Source organism: Apus apus, chromosome 12, assembly GCF_020740795.1.
Source record: "Apus apus isolate bApuApu2 chromosome 12, bApuApu2.pri.cur, whole genome shotgun sequence".
Lineage (NCBI taxonomy): Eukaryota > Metazoa > Chordata > Aves > Apodiformes > Apodidae > Apus > Apus apus.
This window is the reverse complement of record NC_067293.1, coordinates 70,706-91,086: the sequence shown is the minus strand read 5'-3', so window position 1 is coordinate 91,086 and position 20,381 is coordinate 70,706. Positions and strand designations below refer to the sequence as shown.

Here is a 20,381-nt window from a genome sequence, read left to right as displayed (position 1 = left end):
CAGGAAGCTGAGGGGTGAATGCTGGAAGGGGCCAGGTCCCCTTCCCCCTCCCCTGAGTCATGACACCACACGAGCAGCAGCAAGGAGTATCTTTTCTCCAACTATTTACACAGCTTAAATACCAATGTGGGAAGGGAGATCTTTGCTTTGGCCCCAGCCTGGGCTCACACGTGGCAGCCCAAGCTCCTGTAGTGACCCTGCTGGGGGCTGGATGGGGGGGGTCACACTGCAGTGCCTGTGGGGCTAGACCTCCATCTTAGTGTTTCCAGCCCCACAGACTTGGGGAGAAGCAGCAGCTCCAGGGACACAGAGGGACAAAAAGACAAAGCAAGGCAAGCAGGGGGCTCCACACACATGGCTCAGAGGCAAGGATCCCCCTGCCCGATCCCTGGTCCACAGGGGCAGCACCAGCGCAGGGGCCGCCCTAGGGTGGGCTGCTGAGCTCCTTAATGGCCTGGAGGATTCGCTTCATGTGGCCCACTTTGGTGATCCCCAGGTCCTGCAGGAAGGGGAGAAGAAGGGAGCTGACATGCTCATAGGGGCCAGCCCTGGGCTCTTGCTGGGTGGGAGGGTACAGGAAAAGGCTGCAGAGCCCAGCTCCCCATGCTTGTCCTGCCAAATCTTGGTCCTTGTGAGGAGCCCTCTGTCCTCTTGCAAGCACGTCCCTGTGCCTGGGTGCAGGAGAGCCTGCTTTGGGCAGGTGCACAGAGCTGTGCAAGCCGGGGGTCCAGGGTGCTCCCCTCCCCTTCTCTAGTGCAAGCTCAGCAAGCGGTGCAAGCTCAGGCCCCCAGGGCTGCGTGTGCCTTGCCCCAGCACAAGGGATGGGTGGGGAGAGGAGGGATGGAGGGCACTGTTCACCAGGGGTCCCTCATGGGGCACACGGTGGAGGCGGGGGGGGGTTTGTACCTTCAGATCTCTCCTCTCTAGCAGGATCAACTCAGAGCCCTGGATGTCGTGCCGGACAAAAATGTCTCTGTACTCCCCTAAACCAAGCGCTTCCAGCCAAGCTGCCACCTCCTCGGAACCCCACTTGTCCGCTAGCAGGGAGGAAAACCAGACAGGCGGTCGGGCAGGGCAGAGCAGGCAGCCAAGGGCAGCAATGGTGGCAGGCTGCAGCCAGCATCCCCCCCTCTTGCCCCCAGCTCCAGCAGGGCCAGAGGCCACAGCAGGCTCAGGCTGCAGAGGTTTTTCCTCTCTTCAGCTCACTTACAGAGCAACCAAGCTTCTCCCCTACACCCAAACCCCGTGCCCCAGGGTAGGCACTTACCCAAAGAGCTGAGCTGTACCACAGCCCTCTTCTCCCCATTGCAGTGGTGGTGGAGTTACAGGGCCAGGGGGCTCTGCATGGCCCTTAGCAGAAAAACTAAGCTCTACGGGGCTGTTGGTAACAAAGGTGACATGCCCTGGCAACCAGGACGTGCCCTGTACTCCTCACAGAGGGTCCCTCCACAGCATGCCCTGGAGCTTCCTGCCAGTGTGGGCTGTGCCTGTCTCCCACCCTGGTGTTACCTGGGGGTGTGCTGTTGGTTTTCTGCTTCTGCACCTTGTCCTTGTCCTTCTTGGGCTTGGGGATGTTGAGGCGAAGCTTGAAGCTGCCCTTGGTGCCACCAGCACTTTCCTGCAAGAAGCCAGGCTGAGTGGGGTGTTACATCCCCCCTGGGGCCACCCGGTGGGCTATGCTCCCTGCTCCCTGTCCACCCACCTCCTCAGCAGGGTGGGCAATGGGCCCCAGCCAGTGGATGTCCAGCAGCTTCTGCAGCTCCTGTCCCAGGGTGCTCAGGAGGCCGTGCAATGCCTCCTCCTCCTCCTGCAGCGCATCCGGCTGTGGGGACAGGGATGTTCCCAGCCCTGCTGCCACCCCCGAGGTGCTGGCTGAGGGCATGGGCCCCTGCTGCCAGGCTTGGGGTGCTCTCTGGCCGCCCACTCACCGCCTTCCCTTCCAGGAATGTCCTGGTCTCAGTGTACAGCTCCTTGATGCTCAGCACCACTTCGACAGCTGCATTCCTGCTAAGAAACTGAGGGGACATGGAGGGGTGACCCCTTGAGTGGCAGGGCCCTGGGTGGCCAGGTGAAGGCTGCCTTGCACCCCTAGCCCTAGCTCACCTCTGAGGGGCTGGTGGCTTTGTTGGAGAGGGCTTCACTCAGTGCCAAGGAGCTGGTGTTGACAGCATGTGCCAGCTCCTGCTCCACAGCTTTGTGAGCCTTGGCTGCCTCATGTATCCTGCAGGAGAGAAGGGCTGGAGCTGCTGGGCTGGACCAGCAGCATGGGACTGGGAGGCCCCTCTAGCTCTGGGTGGCTACAGAGAAGCCCCCCCTGCCCACCATGTTCCCCATCCTGCAGCCTGACCTGGCGATGAGGGTCTCAGCGACCTGTGAGACCTGCTGCAAGAGGCTGCTCTCTTCCTCAGTCAGGTACTCCATGGACTGCTGGGAGCTGAGCCGTGGCCGGGCAGCTGCTCGGTAGCTCTCCCCCTTCTGCTTGTCCTCCCAGGACTTGAGGGTGCTTTCAAATGCCTGCGTGGGATGGAGACTGGCCCCCTCAGAGCCTGCCACACCTCTCCATGCCTCAGCATGGTCCCACTGTGCAAGCCTGAGCTCACCCTGTCCCTTGTCAGCATCTGGGCTCGGTTCTTGTGCTGGATCTTGATGATGCCAGGTGGCTGGATCCAGGCTTCTCCATCCACCTGCACAGGTACGCCCTCGTCCCCCCGGATGGTGATCTTCACCACGCGGCACTGAGGGGTGGAGAGCCTGGGGCTGGCATCGTGCTGGCCCTGCACCATGGCCTGTGTCTGCTGTGTGGGGCTGAAAGGCCCCCTGGGCTGTGGCAGAGCCAGCCAGGCGCCCGGCCCAGCCGCCCCACTGCTGCACAACAGCTTCCCAGCAGCAGGCAGGGTCCTGCAGGGTCCCTTGTCCCTCCCTACCTGTGCGATGCGGTGGTGCTGGAGGTTGATGACCCGTGACACAGCCATCTGGATGCTGCCAAAGACAGCCACCACCTCCAGCTTCTTGTCATCAAAGGATGGAGCCCCAAAGTTCTGTGGGGAACCAGTACAAGTGAGACCCTCCAAACCAAGCTCGTTTTGGGACCCAGCTTCTTCCCCACGTGTGCCCAAGGAAGGGACATCCAGCCTCTGCCTGAGGGCTCCCAGGTTCCCTGGGACCATGGGAAGAACATTGTGCCCCCGCACCCGAGAGCACAGACACTCACATTGTCCTCCTTGGTGCCTCCCCAGAAGTTGATGCCCCCGGCGTAGCTGGGGATGTTGAGGACAGCAATGCCCTGCAGGCTGGGCAGCGAGATGGGCACCCCATCACACTGCAAGAGAGGCAAGAGAGGATCCCTCGCTGCCCCCTGCCCCCTGCCCCAGCCCCGTTCCTCCCGGCCCCGTTACCTCCAGCTGCACCCGCTGCTCCAGGTTCTTGTAGGTTCGCTGCAGCAGCTCCTTCGTGCCCAGCACCCCGTACCACATCATGTTCTTGGTGCGGCTGCTGCAGGGTGAAGTGGGACAGGTGAGAGGGGCTGTGGGCTCCCCTGACTGCCGCAGGTTCTGCATCCTCCTGGGTCACCAGGGTGGACCACCAGCCCTGTGCCTGCCTCAGTTTCCCCACTCCCAGGTCAGGGCCTGCCTGCTGCCCGCTGGGAGATGTAGACAGTAGCATGTGGCATCTAGGTATGCACCTTTTCACACTGGCACAAAAACATCTCCTCTATCCAGGTGCAGTGTGTGAATGCCACCAAGCCCTGTGCCCAGTCACACACCTGAGGGGCACCAGCAGCCAGAGCCTCACAGCAACCCTCCCCATTCCCAGGGGTGTTAGCAATTTGCTGCTGCCCACCCAGGGGTGCTCACCCCAGCATCAGAGAGCTAGGGGACAGGGGGTGTTTTTCCTGGGGAAATCTGGGGAGTTTTAGCCAACCTGCACTTCTTGGGGTGCTCATCCCGTTTGTTGTTGAACTCCAGGGAAATCTTTGCATCCAGGCCGATGCCAAAGTAGTTATTCATGACACATTTCTCTGAGAAGTGTCTGAAAGCAGCAGAGATGGAGGGTGAGTTGGGAGGCAGTGGCACAAAGGCTGGCACCAGGGGACTGGGTATAAAACCCTCTGGAGCTGTGGTGTGAGCTTCCAGAGGGGCTGGCGCTGGGAAGCCTGACCCAAGCCAGCAGGGACGGCTGCAGCCCTCTTGGTCCCCATGGTGGGACAGCCATGGTACATCCAGGACCTGCCTGCACTGGGCAGGAAGGAGCCATGAGCTCCCAGCATGAGCACAGTGCTGGCCAAGGGGCTAGCAGCAAGAGATCCCCCACTGGGCACCTGCAGGCTTCCCTGGCATGGGCACCACTCGGGCAGGGAATGCCACGCAGGTGGGCAGAGGATGCCCCAGCAGCCATCTCCGGGAGGCAGCATCGTCCCAGCTCTGCTCCAACTCCGTGATGGGCAACAGGGGTGGGCCAGGGGCCCCAGGGCAGGCAGGACCCCAAACTTACAGGGTGCTGGGGTCTTCAGGGAACTGCAAGCTGCCAAAGGTTTCTGGACGGTCCAGGATGATGGAGGAAGACGCAGAGGTCACTGTCTCCCGCCGGGAGCCTGGCCAGGGGGAAGCAGAGGCAGCTGCTGAATGGGCTCTTGCCCTGAGCCCATCCCATGGCTCTCACCCGTGACCCCCAAAAGCATCATGGCCCACTGGCATCTTACTGAGCCTCTCCTCCTCCTTATTGAGCTCCTCCGAGCTGTCCTTCTTGCTGGGGACCACGCTGCCCCGGTAGGCTTGGGTCTGCTTGTTCTGTTCATCCACAGCTGGATGCAAAGAGGGGTATGAGTGCATCCTGGGCAACCCCACGGCCCTGTGCCCACTTTCCAGGTCAGCCTTGTGGGCTTTGGCCAGGCAGGCCCCAGGGTGGCACCTCTGCCCTGTGCTGGGGACCGCCCTCAGCTCTGCCAAGCATCAGAGCAGGACTGATGCCCTTGGGCTGCACAGCCCTGCTGCCAGCCCAGGGATTAAGACAGGGGAGCCAAGGCAGCACCCTGCGGAGGCTGGGCAGCCGCTCCAGGCTGCCTCAGGGCCATGCCAGCTGCAGCCCCTGCCCCCTCACCTTTCTCTGCCTGCTCGATGATTTGCCGCAGCGCTTTCTTCAGGCTGTTCGCCCGCAGCATGAGCTGCTCCTTGGATTTGAAGATGTGAGGCATGGGGCTGGGGTTGAAGCTACTGCCTTTCTCCTGGTCCTTGGTGTCGGCAGGGGTGGGCTGCACCATTCCCTCAGGGACCACAATGGCCTGAGCCTCCTCATTCAGCTCTCGCACCAGCGAGTCCAGCTTCTCATTCAGCATGGCACACTGAGGAAGGGCCACCAGGCTCAGCACCCTGGGGCAAGCTGCCCAGCTTCCCTGGGCACTGGCCTGCTGCCCAGGCCCGCACTGGCCTGGGCACCCCAAGCTCGGCACACCCCAGTGCACATACAGCAAAGGCAGGATCCACCAGAGCAGACCCCCCCTCCAGCCCCTCCACTACCAGGGGGTCTGCCACCCAGCACGTCCCAGCCCTCAAGCTTCCTGCAGCCCACCTTCCGTGCCATCAGCTCAGCCTCCTGCTTGTTCTCTGTTGCCCTCTTGTAAGCCCGGCCAACTTCAGCCACAAAGTCATTGACAGTGCCACAGAGGAACCTGCCGAGGGAAGGAATGGGTGGGTGGAGAGAGGCATGGCACAGATGCCAGCCAGGGGGGTTTGGGGGATAACATCCTCCTGCAGCCAAAGGGCAGTGCTGGGGCTATCTGCCAAGCACCAGCACAGCTGGCAGCCACTGGTGGCCAGAGAGGGGACAGCCTGGCACAGGGGGGCACGGCACCCCTAGGGACATGTCCCTAGTTGGGAAGAGGGGCTCTGGTATCCACATCACCAGCCCCCTCCTTACTTTGCAGAGGAGATCACCACCGAGTGCTTGTCCGACTCCAGGATCTTGGCCAGGTGGAAAGCAACAGAGTCAGCATAGTGGGAGATCTGGGCCTGGGGGAATAGGGGAGGACAGCTGGAGCTGTGGCACCCTGCTCCAGGATGGAGCCTTGCCCAGCCAGCCCTGGACCAGAGATGAAGAGCCTCCCTCAGCCCGCTCCACCAGCCCCAAGGGCAGCCAAGGGGAGAAGGGAAGTTCAGACACAGCAGGAGGAAAACTGAGTCAATGAGTTGAGGGGGACCACACTGAAGAGTTCAAACCAGCCTGCCAGTAGCAGGCCAGCTACTGAGTGCAGACTCCAGGCTGAGACCTGCCAGACTCATTTCACCCAGCCCCTTTGCAGCCCCAGTCCCTAGAGACCCCCAGCATGACATCTCCCTGTACAACCCCTTCCTGCATGCCCCCAAATCCCTATCTGTCCTCCCCATCTCACAGCCTCGGTCATCAGTGGTGCCCACCTGGATGTTGGAGTCTCCATTCTCATCCTCCTTCAGGCCTGGGGGGGACTGTTTGGGGGCCTCATAGGTGAGCACGCTCCACCTGCCAAGCAGAGACAATGGCTGCCTGCCACCTCCCAGCAGAGGGACATGTGGGCAGGGGACAAGGACAGTCTGCCCAAGAGGTGCTGAGGCTGGGGGGGAGCACAGAGGCACATGCCCTGTGTCGTGCTCACCTGTCCAGCATCTTGGTGGTGGCCCTTTCCAGTTTCTCCAGGATCTGCAGCAGCTGGGTGTCATCATCGCACAGGCTGCCCCAGCCCAGCACCCGTGCCAGGTCGTTGCCGGTCCCCAGGGGCAGGACCCCCAGCTGGCACTGCAGGAAGGGGGGGCTCAGACCAGCCCCTGGGCACCCATGACACCCCAACCCTGCCATGCCCACTGCTCGCAGCACCTGGAGGCTCCCAGCTCACCTGCTTGTGGAGGCCCAGGGCGTCAATCTCAGAGAGCACCCAGCCCACGCTGCCATCACCCCCGCACACCAGGATCCGGAAGGTGGAGAACTTCTGGAAGAGGCGCAGCCTGAGGGGGACAGGAGAGAGGGGCTGGAGGTTGTGCTGGGCACCCACCGGGACCCTGCTGGGGCTACCCCAGAGAGGCCAGACCAGCACCTACCCCAGGTGGGGGCCTCCATTCATGAGGTCGAAGACTTGGGCTGGGTTGAGGAACTGCTTGAACTTGCGCAGAAACTTGACGCCCTGGTTGTCCCCGCTCTTGGAGTTGACAAAGGCCAGGAGAGGGCTGGAGCAGGTTGAGGGGCAGGTGGCCTTCCAGAAACCTGCAACAAGTCCAAGCACATGAGCCTCCAGCCCTGGCCCCCACCCCCAGGGACACTGATGGAGACATCTTAGGAGAGCAGACGCTGTGTGGACACTCAGGCTGTGTGGACACCCAGACTGTACCTGACCCACAGGATGCTGGGGACAGACAGGAGGGACAGTGACTGGAGTGCCCAGCAGATGGTGAGGTGTAGGAGGAAGAGTAAGAGGTGGATGGGGTGGGATGATGTCAGGGATGGGCAAGGCCCACACTAGAGCATATCCAGGTTAGGTCCCTACTCTATCACTGTCCCTGCAGTCACAAAGTGTGTCACCGAGCTGACTTGTTCCTGCCACTCCAAAAGGGGCAGCAGTGGTGGGCACACAGGGACAGCTCCTCACTGTGCCACCAGCCCTGCTAGGACCAAGGCAGCAAAGCCACAGGGGAACAGGGTACAGTCCCACCTCGGGGTGCTCCCAGGGGTGGCACTGACAGCTGGTGTGTCCACAGGGGACCAGCAGTGGCCCCAGGGGGCCTATACTGTCACCCCCAGCCTCTGGCAGAGTGGGTGTGAATGACACAGGAGCCCTGGCAGCCAGCACTGTGCTTTTAAAGAAATGAGATGGGGAATGAAAAGTGCCCGAAGCAGAAGAGGATCAATAGCTGGCCCGAGCCCCACACCTGCCCCAGGCACATCTTGGCCACCCCAGGCCACGGGCTGGTGCCCACTGGCTCCTTCCCTTGGCAGAGCCAGCAATGCTGCTGCAGGGGAAGCATCAGCCCCGTCTGCCACCGGCACCAGCCCCACGGCCGCGGTGCCCAGAGACCCGCGGGGAATGACCGGGAGTCCTGGTGTCCCCACTGCACGGGGAGCAGTGTCCCTGCAGTCCAGCAACACCAGCATGGGCATTGCTGGGACTTCATCCCAACCCAGCAGGATCCCACCAGCAAAGCAACACACCAGGGGCTGCTGAGTCAGAGCGTGGGCTGGCGCCGAAGGACTTGCTGCCAGGGGCACCCCTGCGCTGGGGACAGGGGGCCGGAGCAGGGCCAGGCAGCCCCGGGGGGCTTCCTGCGGCAGCAGAGCCCGCCGGGCTCGGGAGCAGCCAGAGCTGCCAGCCCTGCAGCCTGGGCAGCCCAGGCACTGCAGGAGGGACAGCCCAGAGACGCGATGGGGACCAGCTGAGAGCAGCTGCCCGCGCTGCCGCCGGAGAAGCCGCGTGATGGTTCCCCTGACAGCATCCCGATGAGTAAGGAGCAGCAGATGAGCCACCAGCTGAGCTGAGTGGTGAAAATCATTAAAGAATGAGGAAAGAAATATCCGGGGGAGAAGAACAGATTTTGCTCAGCAGAGGCCAGCTGGGCCCCTCGGGAGAGCGAGGAAGACAGCGCGAGGGTCCCTCAGCTGCACATTGCTCCTCTCCCCAGCGCCCCGTGGCTGCCTGTGCTGGGGCTCTGCATCACCACAAACCAGCTGCGGTTCAGACACAGAAATAGCCCAAGCAAGGGCTCATCCTGCCCTTCAAGGCGCTGAACCCCACATCAGGGGCTCAGAACTAGTATTGCTGACCCCAGCATGGGGGGACCATGACCAGGGCCACCGCAAGAGGCAGCCTGTCAGGAGCAACTGAAGCCACATGCAGGGAAGAAGTGCCACTCCGTGGCACCACCACAACCCTGAGGCAGAGCTCAAGGCAACAACCAGCCTTCAACCAAGGGTGCACCAGGGAGGGGTGTTTACTCAGGAGCCTACTGACAGTGGTGTTCTTGGTGCCCCAGAGGAAAGCAGGCACAGTGCCAAAATTCAAAGCTTGTAGAGGAGCTCAGGGCCCTGTCCCAGGAAGCTTGTCCCTCCCTCCCACCACCCAGCCCTGTCCCATCCGTGACTCACCATCCGAATCGATGCTGTTCAAGGCCGTTGGTGGGATGATGGACACTTTGTACTGGCCCAGGGGGCACCTCTTGCCGAAATGCTCCTTGCAGGCACTGTGAACCTGGGAACACAGGGACACATGCATAAGGAAACTAGGGGACACAGCACTAAAGCCCCCAGCCTCAGTTTCCTCAGCAATGCACCCAGGAGGGGCAGTGCTGCCTGTGCCATGGTGGGGGGACAGGGACACATCCTTACGATGGCCTTGCACCAGAGACACCGCCAGTCCTGCAGCCTCCGGACGCTGCCGCAGGTCCGGTCGCAGACGGCGCAGCGTGCACTGACAGGCAGGTTCCCCTCCAGCCACTGGTGGGGCATGGCCACCTGCAAAGAGGGGCAGTGGCCAAGGGCTCATCATGGGCCACCCCTATCCCCTTGACCCCCAGGCTCCATGGAAGAGGTGGACAGAGGGTGATGCCCCATGGCAGGGCAAGCCCCAGACCCCTCCCGTGCCTTCTTGTCCCTGCCTGCTTGGGCCCTGGGGTCTCCCCTGCTTACCCCATCCTCATCCTCGATGATTTCAGTGCCAATGGAGGCCAGGGTGGTCCACTTGCAGTTGTTGGTGGCCCTGACAGCACAGCGCTTGTGTGCCTTGAACTTGCAGACTGCATGGGGGGGAGCAGGTGAGGAGCAGGGTGGTCCCCACGGGATGCACAGCCCTGCTCCCCAACCCCTCTGCAGCTGGTGATGGTGCTGTCCCAGCAGCCAGTGGACACCACCCTAACACCCCTTCTGCTCCAGGTCAGCCTCGGAGGAGATCCCCAGTCCCAACCCCCTCAAGCAGGACACCAGTGCTGACCTTCGCAGGAGAGGCCGTGGGAGGTGACTCCGGGCAGGGCCTCGCGGCAGACGTTGCAGAAGGTGGGGCGGGCGTGGGAGCAGGCGTACCAGTTGTGCATGCCTGAGAAGTGCTCCATGTTGAACTGCGTGGCCTGCTGGGGGCACAGCCCTGCCCCATCAGTCCCCTGGAACCCCCAGCCAGCCCTCCCTCCCCCCTAGTCCCCCTGGGTCCTCCCAGTGCCAAGGGCAGCAGATCCTGTCCAGCAGCCAAAGGCACCACCAGCTCCCGAGGGGCACCCACAGACCTGCATCCATCCAGCCTCCTGCCTACATCACCTCGTGGATCTCCCACTTCTGGACAGATTTCAGGGCACTAATCCAGTCCTCCATCTCCTTCCGATTCTCTGCACATAGGATGAGCTTCCGGAAAGGTGTGATCACCTGCAACAGCCACCATCCCTGCGTTCCCTCACAAGGCCACAGCACAGCCAGCCCGCCCCAGGAGAGCAGCCCCCAGGAAACCCTGGCACATGGCCACCAGTGCCACCTCCAGCAGCATGAGGCCATGCTTTGGGGTCCCCATGGCTCTGTGGGGAAGGGTCTGCGGTGCCTCCCCATAAGGTGCTGAGCTGGAGGGACACGATGGGTACCTCACACCATCCTCACCGTGAAACTGTTGTTGATGTTCTTGGTGCTGGTCTCAGCCACGCTGGCATCAGACAGGTCCACCTCGTCGAAGATCAATGACTGCAGGGGAGAAACCAGAGCCCCAGTCCACCAGGCAGGATTTTGGGCTTCTCCCTGTGCTTGCAGGCCCAAGCCCACCTGGCTGAGCATGTTGGAAGCCCCTCCAGCCTACCTTGGCATCCTTGGCGTAATAGAGTGTCCTGCCCCGCAGCTTGAAGTATCTCCTCTTCCACCTCTGGAAGGAGCTCGTCTGCTTCAGCAACAGCCCCTCCTTCACACTCTTCTGCAGAGACCACAGGGCCCTGAGCTCCTGCAGCCCCCAGGGCCCCCAAGCCAGCCCCCCTCTCTGGTGACACAGGTCCCTGGGTGCCCAGGAGCTAAGCAGTGCCCAGAGCACTGGGGTTCACACTGCTGGGTGCATCAGGGCAAAAAATGCCCACTGTGGGCACTGGGCACTTCATGTGACTGGGGGCATGCTTAAGTTGGAGGTCTCCAGCAGCATGGGGCTGCTGCTGCCCGTTGTCTCCTCCCCATCCCCAGTGCAGCACCCAGAAGAGCCGCAACCTGCTGCAGCTCCCCAGAAGCCAAGGGCAGAGCTGGTGCCAGAACAGTTCCCTTGGAGGGGACACCAATGGCCTAGAGCCACCAGGACTGCAGCTGGGAGGTGGTGCTGCCCTCACACTGTGGCCCCAGCCTCTTTGCTAGGTTGGGAAGTGGAGGGCTGGGTTGTGGGCAGCCCTGCCTGGCACCCACAGCCCCTGGAGGGGACAACCTGGGGCCGAGGGACATCGCGGCAGGCAGAGCATCCCCCTGCAGCGCAGCACATCCCTGCAGCCTGGCTGCGTCCTCTGCCCTCCCCAATCCACTGCACCTGCCAATATTTACCCTCCTCGCAGCGGTGTTTACAAGGCTCAATTAATTAGTGTTTGCAGCGCGGCTACAAGCCTGTGCTGAGCAGGGTGGCAGAGATGCTCTGGCACTACCTAATCTTTGATTGTATCTTCTTTAAACACCGCCGGCAGCCCCATTCAGCTGCTCCTCTGCAATTAGCCGCAGCAGCGGCTCCACCAGATCCCAGCACATGACGACAAGGCACATTTAACGGCGAATTAGCACCGGGCACCAAGGGCATCGTGAGAGGAGGGTGGTGCCGGGGCTCCGCGCATCCATGCCCAGCCAGCAGGCTGCAAGAGGTGGCACCCTGGCACCTGCCAGCCTGCAAACAGGGCATCCCTGGCCTCGGCACTAACCCACCGCCCCACGGCTCCGAACTAGATGGCCAGAGCCCCAGGAGTAGCAGGAGCCTGCAAGGTCACAGAGAAGCCCAAACACCACCTGACTAGTCCCTGAGCCCCCAAGGACTCTGGGGCTTGCAGCTTGCAGCCCCGAGTTTGGAAAGGAATGTTTTTTGCCTTTATCACTCCCTATCAATATTTTGCCCCCTAGGAATGGAGCAGGGTTTGCCGGTGGTTGCTCTCCAGTGGCTCAGCAGTTGTGGACCTCTGGTTTTGGCACTAGGGACAGAAAGAGACCTGGGATGCACCTGATGGCCAGGGCACCAGCAGACCCAGCCATGCGGTGGGAAGCCACCCTGCAGCAGGCAGTGTTGAGCAAGCCCATCGTTTCCCCATTGCAAACAGGAAAGGGGTGGGAAGGGCAAAGGCTGACACTTGGGGCAAGTGGTGGGTGGGATGTGCTGGGGTGGAATTGGCCCTGCCATGCCAGCTCCCCTGTAGCCCCATTCTGGGCTCCAGAGCACCACAATACAATTCCCTATAGCAAGTGGCTGTTCGGTACCCAAAAGCTCCCAGGAGCTGTGCACCCACAGCACAGGGCAGGGGCTGCCTCTTCCTCCTGGATTTTGGAACACTGGCAGCCCTTGGACACTGCCCAGGGGGCTCAGCCCCACCTCAGCTGTGCTTGGCACCCACAGGATCCCAGAGATACAGGGTGGGGAAGTGAAAGCAAGAACAAAACCACTCGAGGTCTGCGAGAAACTGCCACCTCCAGTGTGGTCAGAGCTGGCAGAGGGCAAGCGGCACAGGGACCTCAGAGGGACGCAGTTAGAAACCGCCCCAGGAGGATGGCTGGCCACCAGCAACGTGCCTGGCAGGACCAAGCTGGTCCCCACGGGCCATCATGCTGCAGGCTGGCTGTGCATGGCACAGACAAGGGAGCTTGAAGCGAAGTCTGGGGGAGCTCACCTCCCTCTAGGACTGTACCCTAACAGGGCTTCTTCCAGACCAGGGTGCATCTCAAAATGCTGGCTCTTCCCTCAGACCTAAGACAGAGCCCCAGGATGCTGCTTAGAACCCCCAACCCACTCTCCTAGCTCTGCCACTGCCATCCCTGGGAAGACCCTACAGATTTGATCATAACCGGCACAGGAGGGTTTTCCTGCTGGAATCTACTTGGACCACAAAGGAGCTGCTGGAGAAGAGCCAGGAAGGCTGAGTTACTTGGGAATGCCAGCACATACAGCTGGTGGCCACCACACTGGCTCCCCACCAGCTTGCATCCCTATGCCCCTCCTGATGGGGATCTGCTTGGCCCCATGGTAACACGGTGCCTCGCCCCAGGAGGGAAGAGAGGGGACCGAACACCCGCCAACACACCAACCTGCATGGCACCAGCATCATCCCGGGCAGCCGCCCTCCTCCAAACACAGCAGCCCACTAGGCATGTGCCGGGGTCCAGTTGGGTCAGAGCTCATCCCCGTGCCAAGCCAGCAGGTGCCAGGATAGCAGGGGAGAGCAGGCAGCCCTGCAGAGAGCCCGGCCACGGGGCTGCCAGCGCCGCCGAGTCTGCTGGGCACCCTGTGGCTGGAGTCGGTTGGAAACCTTATCAGGCGCTGCAATAGGGCAGAGCTCTTCCGGGCCAGGCAGCCGAGGGGCTCAGCGCCTGCAGAGTGCCACAGCCCCACAGGCTCAACTGCATCTGTGCTCCCCAAGGATGTAGGACTCCAAATCCCCCTTCCCAGTGCTGTGAGGATCCTTGAAAGGGCATTCCAGCACTGGTCCTGACATGTCTGGCCATGTCAGGTGCCATGAGCTCAGGCCATGGAAAAGTGAGAGAGAATCAACAGGGAGGAGAGGAATGAGGGAAGAAGGCCCCAGAAGGCAGTGATCCCCCCTACGTCTCCTCCTCTAGCACTCCTTGCCTTCAGATGCTTTCTAGAAATGAGCTCATGCTTCCCCACCTACAGCCAGATCCCTGAGCATCCCACTGGCAGGCATCCCAAGCTGGTCTCCCTGCCCCTCGTGCCCAGGCCCCACTGCAGCTCTCCCACCCTGCCCCACCGCGGACAGGCAGGAGCAGCGCTTGCACAATGGAAAATGTGAGAGGACAGCACAGCTGAGAAACCTCACAAACATCCGGCTGGCAGCACTGGGGCTATCTTTACACCCCAGGCACCAGCTCAGCAAGCCCTGATGAACATGAGCAAGCCCTGCCTCCCCTGCTCGGCTGCAGCCTCCCCAGCAGGACCTGTCCCCAGCCACGTCACTGTGCCCTGCAGTGCGGTGCCACTGCAGGGGTGACCCAGCAGCCAGGGTCCCTGCACCAGCTCCAGGCAGGCCATGTGCCACTGGGCTGGGAGCAATGGAGGGCACAGCTGGGGTGGAGGTGGGCTTTGGTGCTGGCTGGCCTCAGTGTGGCTGGGTTTGGGGGTGACCTTGGGGATGGAGTCCAGAGAGAGTCACCTGGAGCTGTCCAGAATCATAGAGATACTCAACAGGTGGGCTCTGAAAATCTCCACAGATGGAGACCCCATGGTTTCTCTAGGCAGCCCATGCTAGCATTTGACCAGTCTCAAAGCAGAAAAAAGTGTTTTCTTGTGTTCAGATGTGCTTTCCTACTTTTCCATCTGTGCCCATTGTCCTATTGGCAAACACCACTGAAAAGAGTCCGGTTCCCACTTTGCTGTGCACTCCCTTTCAAGTATCTATCCACATCGCTGACTATCCCCTGGCCCCAGAATCCCCTCCAGGCTGAACAGTCCCAGCTCTCCCAGCCTCTCCCAGAACAAGAAATGCTCCAGTCGCTCACCAGTGTCAAGCCAGGACAAAGCACTGCCCACGACCACATGCCACCCTCCTGCTGCTGGAAGGAGGTTTCCAGGCCTGGCCTCAGGGGCCCTACCTTGCTTTCCCTGTCTTTTGGCCCTCCCCATAGCCCTCCCACAGCTGACCCAACACCCCTACTCCCACAGGCACTGCTGGCCCCATGCCTGGGACACCTTGAGCCTGCAGGATGTCTCCAGCAAGGATCCAGGACCACTCATGCCTTGGGGTACCAATAACCCCACCGACCTTCCCCAGCCCTCTGGGAGGATGCTAGTGGGTGCCCCAGCCCCAACGAGTGGCTGTGACGTCCCCAGCATCAGAATTTGGGAACATGATCCCCTTTTCTAAATGGCAGACAAGCCATGCCCCTGCCTGCCATGGCTGTGCTCACTGTGCCCACACCATGGGCAATGCTCCTATCCTCCGCTGTGCCCCCACTGGTGCCTGCACTCCCCAGCTCTGCTGCAGGCACCCCAGGACCAGTCACTTGCTGCAGCTTCTTGCAGCCGGAGCTGAAGGGAGCAGAGCTGCTGGATTGCTCCCCGCCTCCGCTCAGCTGCCAGGAGAGCCCGTGCCGAGGCAGCGCTGGGAGCCGAGCGCCCGGCCCACGCGGGCAGGATGTTCCCCCCCAACCCTGTTTGCCAGCACCTCAAATGTCTTGATGCACACCCTTCCTCCCCACTGCCCCCTCCCTCAGTGCCAGGGCTCAGCACAGCATCCCACTCTGCCCTTCTGCTCCCAAAACCTGGTGCAGGCAACCAGCAGCCCCCAGCTGCGGTGAGGAGGAGGGGGTGGCAGCAAACCCCCATCCATTCTGGGACCATTGAGCCCGGCGGGGGCACCTGCGCCTGGCAGCTGTCATTGTCACCGAGCACAATGGCCTCTCCGCCTCCGTGCAAAGTGGCACAAAGCGCCCCGCAGGGCGCCCCGGCAATTACAGCCTGGAGAAAGCCAAACTGGGGGTGTGGAGTGGGGAGTTGTGATTGATGGGGAGGTTTGAGGAGGGGTTGGGGGAACAGGCATTTGGGGGTGCATTGGGAATGGGGAGCAGCTATCAGGAAGCAGATCCCAGCAGATCCCAAAATGAACCCCACCCACTCTTGTCCCCAAGGAACTGGAGTTCAACACTCTGGCATGGAGAAGCTGCTCACTTCCATCACCAGGGACCAGGGTCCCCCCAGTCAGTGTGGGTGGGCAGTGGAGTGGGGGTCCTGAACCTTTCCAAATCCCCAGCACGGCAGGCTCCTATAGATTTCCTCCAGCACCCCAACCAACACTGATGGTCAAAAAATAGGCCAGACCGCCCCTCTCCCTCCGCCAACTAACCCGGTTCCCTCTCAGGAGCTGCAGTCCTGGCACTAGACTCTCCCTCACTCATTAACTGTGTGCTAATTACATACCTGCCCCAGTCTCTGGGGTGCAGGCAATGGTCTCCCCCTCACCCCAACCCCACGTGGGTGCACAGGGGCATCAAAGCAGCTTGGAAAGGTGCTTGTCATGGCACACATGCTGCCCATCCCTCCGGCTGCAGCTGTGGCCATGGCCAGAGGGGTGGGCAGCATGAGCCCGGCACAGCTCTGAGCCAGGGACAGCCCGACCTGGGTGGCAGCAGCGATCACATCCCAAAATCCTCATCTCAGTAGGGAAGAAAGGACCCCATCTGCTGAGGAGCCAGGCTGGCAAACGTGGTCCAGCCCACCCAGACCAAGGCAATGGATTCTTTGGGAAAAACCCTGAACCCCAACGCTGAAAACACTTAGGATTTTGGGGAGAGGGATGTATGCACGGCTTGCTCTTAGCCCACTCCAGCACCAGCCCTGCTCGGCTCTCACCCCTCTATGGGCCATTAACCCCACCGCATCCTTTCCTCCTGCCCATCCGTCACGCCGCACGCTGCGCGGCATCCCCTCCTGCATGGCTAACAGCCGGGGCTGGGCAGGGAGCGCAGCGCAGCCACTCCCCGTGCGCAGCCGTGAGGCTGGACCTGCTGGTGGCATGGAGGGGCTTCGACACCGGGGTTGTGGGCTCAGGGCATGCTTGTGTCCCTGTGCTGCTGCTGCAGAACATGGGTACAGCCCAGCCATCTGCCCTTTTCTCTTGTTTTCCTGGCACTTACGACTCCCTGCAACATTCCCTGTGCTTCACAGCACGGCAATCCACTCCAGCACAGCAAATGCTGCGTGGCAAACTCCACTGGTTGCTGCCGCCCCTCCGGGAGGGCTCACATGCTGCCCTAAGCATCCCCAGGACCATGCCCATTGGCCTGTCTCCCCACTGTGCCCCCACGCAGCACCCTGTACAGCCCACAGCACCCACCTGGCAGCCAGGTCAGCACAGACATGGGAGGTGCCGGCCTGCTCCAAAGGAGGAGAAACTGAGGCACATTCCTTAAGCAGCCAGAGGGACTCAGCAAGAACCCCCAGGGCCATTTGCCCTGGAAATGTCTCCTGCCAAGTGGGGAAACCCCACAGTGCCCGGCTGGGAGCATGAGACTTCCACTCCCCCAGGCTTTTGCCCAAACACCTTTTGCCCCCCCTCGTTCCAGTGCACCAGGCTCAGCACAACAGCCAGGCCTGGGCCAGCAGGAGAGGAGCTCAGCCCTCACCCCAGGCTGTCAGCACCTGGTCCCCACTGCCTCCCTCGCACCCATGGTGCTCAACAGCAGAGCCCGGGGGCACCCCTCTGCCCCACAGCTGCATCCCCCGTGGTGTTTTCTCAGCTGCCCTCTCCTCCTCGAGTCGGCACGGCCACCAAATCTCCACTGAGGGACAACTGGGGCTGGATTCATCCAGCTGTGGGGGGATTTCTGGACCGGCGGCAGAGCGAGGGTCCCCCCGCGGCGCGGCAGCCCCCGCGGGCCCCCTGACACTGCAGGCACCGCCTTGACTCACACCACCGCCTCCTTCCCGCAGCTGGGAGGAGGATGCAAAGGGACGGCTCACCAGCACGTCAGGCAGAGAATCCTCCCCGCCTCGTGCCCAGACCCCCCCTTCCCAAAACGCCCCCCCCAAAACTCCTCCTCTTCCCACTCCACCTGGCCATGCAGCTCAGGTTATTCCTCCCTGCATTTCAGGCAGGATGTGCCTGGCCATTTTGCTGTTTCCACCTAGGACACTAAAGGCCACTCATTCCCATTTGGGCAGGAGGCGCAGCACCCCATATTTTTTAAGTCCTACCAAAATAGCTTTTCTGAGCAGGCTGCACACACACACAAGCTGCCCTCATGCCAACAGCCAGGAGACAAGAGTGTCACATCTGACCTCAAAGATGTTCCCCTCCACCCAGCCAGCCACAACAGGGGACTGAATGTAGGGAAGGCTGTGGGAGCGGGGCCAGCAAGGGATCTGGCACAGCCACATTAATCTGGGGCGCCGGCAAAGATGCCGGCTCCATTTTGCCTCCCACCAGGCCCCACATGCGCACTGGAGTGTGGGATTCCAGGAACCTACAGCACCACAATGACCCTAAATCTCACCCTCAGAGCATCCATGGGGCAGAGCCTTCCCAAAAAGAGCCCACTTACGCCAGAGTAAAGTGGGGGGGGACCCCCAGGGATAAAGGCAATTGGGGAACAGATCCAGGAATGGGAGAGACCCTGTCCTCAAATGGTGGGGTAAAACCTGTGCTCCACAGCCCCACGGGACCAATGCTCACCCTGCCACCATGGGGTTTGCACCCTTTGCACACGGCCTTCCACATGGCACAGAGGCCCAGACCCCTCCTGGCACTGCCCCAGGCACGGACTGAGTTGGATCTGCAAGCAGCAAATGCCTGGCACTGATTTACACCCCAGCTGGGGCAAACCCCCTCCCCATTCTCAGCAGGGACCCATGCACCAGCCAGCCCCTTGCCCTGGACCCCCATGCCCCTGACCTTGCTCCTCATCTGCCCCGAGGTGGACACCTTCCGGATGAGCTTGTGCGAACTGTCCTCCTGCTCGCCCTCACTGTCCGATGACTCCTCGCCACCCGCCTCGGGTGAGATGGGTGCCAGCTTGTCTGAGTCCAGGGATGACACCGATTCCCGGGTCTTCCTCAGGAACAAGTCCCTGGGCGCCAACTTTTCGGCCATCTTTCCACCCAGCTTGGCTCAGGGCTCTGCTGCGTCCTGTTACAGCCCTGGGAGGACAAGGACACACAAGAGTGGTGGAAGAGCCCTGAAAGGGGGTGCACAGCCCCTCACCCTCTATTGCTCAGCCAGCCAGGAGGTACAATCCTAAAAATGAGGGCAGCCAGTGCCTCCTCGCCCAGGAACACTGCTCAGGGTGGCTTCCCTGCAGGCAAAGTTTTCCTTCCTTGCGTTTTTTTTTTGGTGTCCCAACTCTTCCTCACCCTGCCTGGCATCCCAACAGTGTCCCTCGCTCTGCCGCGGGAGGCTGCGGCCACCCCATGCCCTGGCATTGGGGTGCCCCTCCCTTGCCGCAGCCTGTGCCAGCCCCCCCTCCGCTGCCCATCCTCAGAGTGCTGTGCTGCCCTCAGTGGCCGGGGAGAGGGGGGAGAGGTCTCCATAAAAAGCAGCAGCTGCCGCCCGCCATCCCAGCAGCCGGGAAGGACTGGGAGCATCTCCCGGCCCCGCGCCGGTGGGTCCCCAGTCCCAAGCAGGTGGGTTCAGGTGGGGGGGATGGGGGAAGGATGGAGAGGCGCGGGTCACCCCGCATGCGGGGGAAGCCACGTCCCCTCGGCAGTCCTGCCCGCTCGGGAGCTGCGGGAGTGGGGGGTGGAGGGGTGCACCTACCTGGGCGAGCGAGCCTGGCTGGCTGGAGGGGGCCGTGTCCGGGCCGGCGGGGAGCTCCCGGGGCACCCTGCCCTGCTCCACGCCGCTCCGCCGGCCGGCTCTGCCGCCCCCCCAGCCCCGCCGCTGCCGGCGGACCCGGTGCCGTCTCCTCGCGCAGCAACAAGCGTTTGGGGGGGTGGAGCGTGGGGGGAGCGAGGGCACCGCAGCGCTGCCGACCCCCCCTCCCGGGCTCACCCCCGCCTCGCTGCGGGCCTCGCCCTCCGCCTCCCACCTCGAGGCTGCCGGGTCCCCGCCGAGCATCCCGCGGCACGCCCGGGAGGGGAGAGGCGGAGCGGCCCCCCCGCGCACACACCTTGCACACCCCGAGCCGCTGCCGCTGCCTGTGCGAGGTCGCTCTTCCTCCGGCCCCCCCCGCCGCACCCCCAGCCCCGCCGGGATGTGCCTCTGCAGGCAGCCCCGGCCCTGCCCTGCGCCGCAAGCCCCGGCCTGCACCGGCGCGGCGGCCGCTGCTGCGCACCGCGGCGCGGGCAGCCCACGCACGGCCCCGCGCGGGCGGGCACGGCGGGCACCCGCACCGCCCCCCGGGCACCCGCACTGTCACGCGTGTTCACCTCTCCGCGGGCACGGGCATAGGCAGGGGAGCACCGCACCGTGCATCACCACCCGTGAGCACCGCCCACGCGTGTACATGCACGGGCGAGCACATGCTCCGCTGCCGTGCACATACGTGTGCACACTGCCACACGTGTAAAGACATGCACAGCCCAGGCGTGGAAAAAGACGCCCCACATCCAGGGACCTGCGTGTGCACAGGTGTGGGTGAGCACATGCACCGCCACTGTGCACATACGTGTGCACCGCCCCCATGGGCAGGGGCACGCGCACGGATGGAGTGAGTAAGCACGCACACTGGCCATGCACATGTGAGCACAAGCCCACATGTGCATTGGCATGGAGAGCGACTTGTTAACGGGG

The 20,381-nt window shown here is 62.4% G+C and overlaps 1 protein-coding gene across 5 annotated transcripts; it reads right to left on the bottom strand.

Moving 5' to 3' along the window:
• Positions 1 to 92: 92 nt before the first annotated feature.
• Positions 93 to 19,804, bottom strand: DGKK (diacylglycerol kinase kappa). 5 transcript variants are annotated; one of them, XM_051630532.1, is made up of 30 exons: positions 19,759 to 19,804; positions 18,546 to 18,790; positions 10,781 to 10,891; positions 10,588 to 10,668; positions 10,258 to 10,362; positions 9,941 to 10,073; positions 9,640 to 9,746; positions 9,340 to 9,465; positions 9,100 to 9,202; positions 7,065 to 7,227; positions 6,863 to 6,971; positions 6,626 to 6,765; positions 6,411 to 6,492; positions 5,914 to 6,005; positions 5,566 to 5,665; positions 5,098 to 5,338; positions 4,700 to 4,801; positions 4,492 to 4,591; positions 3,922 to 4,029; positions 3,396 to 3,492; positions 3,212 to 3,319; positions 2,925 to 3,038; positions 2,601 to 2,735; positions 2,348 to 2,514; positions 2,104 to 2,221; positions 1,929 to 2,015; positions 1,703 to 1,822; positions 1,510 to 1,633; positions 907 to 1,037; positions 93 to 499 (listed from the first exon to the last, which is right to left on the bottom strand). In XM_051630532.1, exons 2-30 carry the CDS (start codon positions 18,741 to 18,743, stop codon positions 425 to 427), a joined length of 3,477 nt encoding a protein of 1,158 aa, XP_051486492.1. In that variant the 5' UTR covers positions 18,744 to 18,790; positions 19,759 to 19,804; the 3' UTR covers positions 93 to 424. The 5 variants fall into 5 exon arrangements, with proteins under 5 accessions (XP_051486492.1, XP_051486493.1, XP_051486495.1 ...); XM_051630533.1 differs by having other exon boundaries at positions 1,510 to 1,618; XM_051630535.1 differs by lacking the exon at positions 907 to 1,037.
• Positions 19,805 to 20,381: the final 577 nt, after the last annotated feature.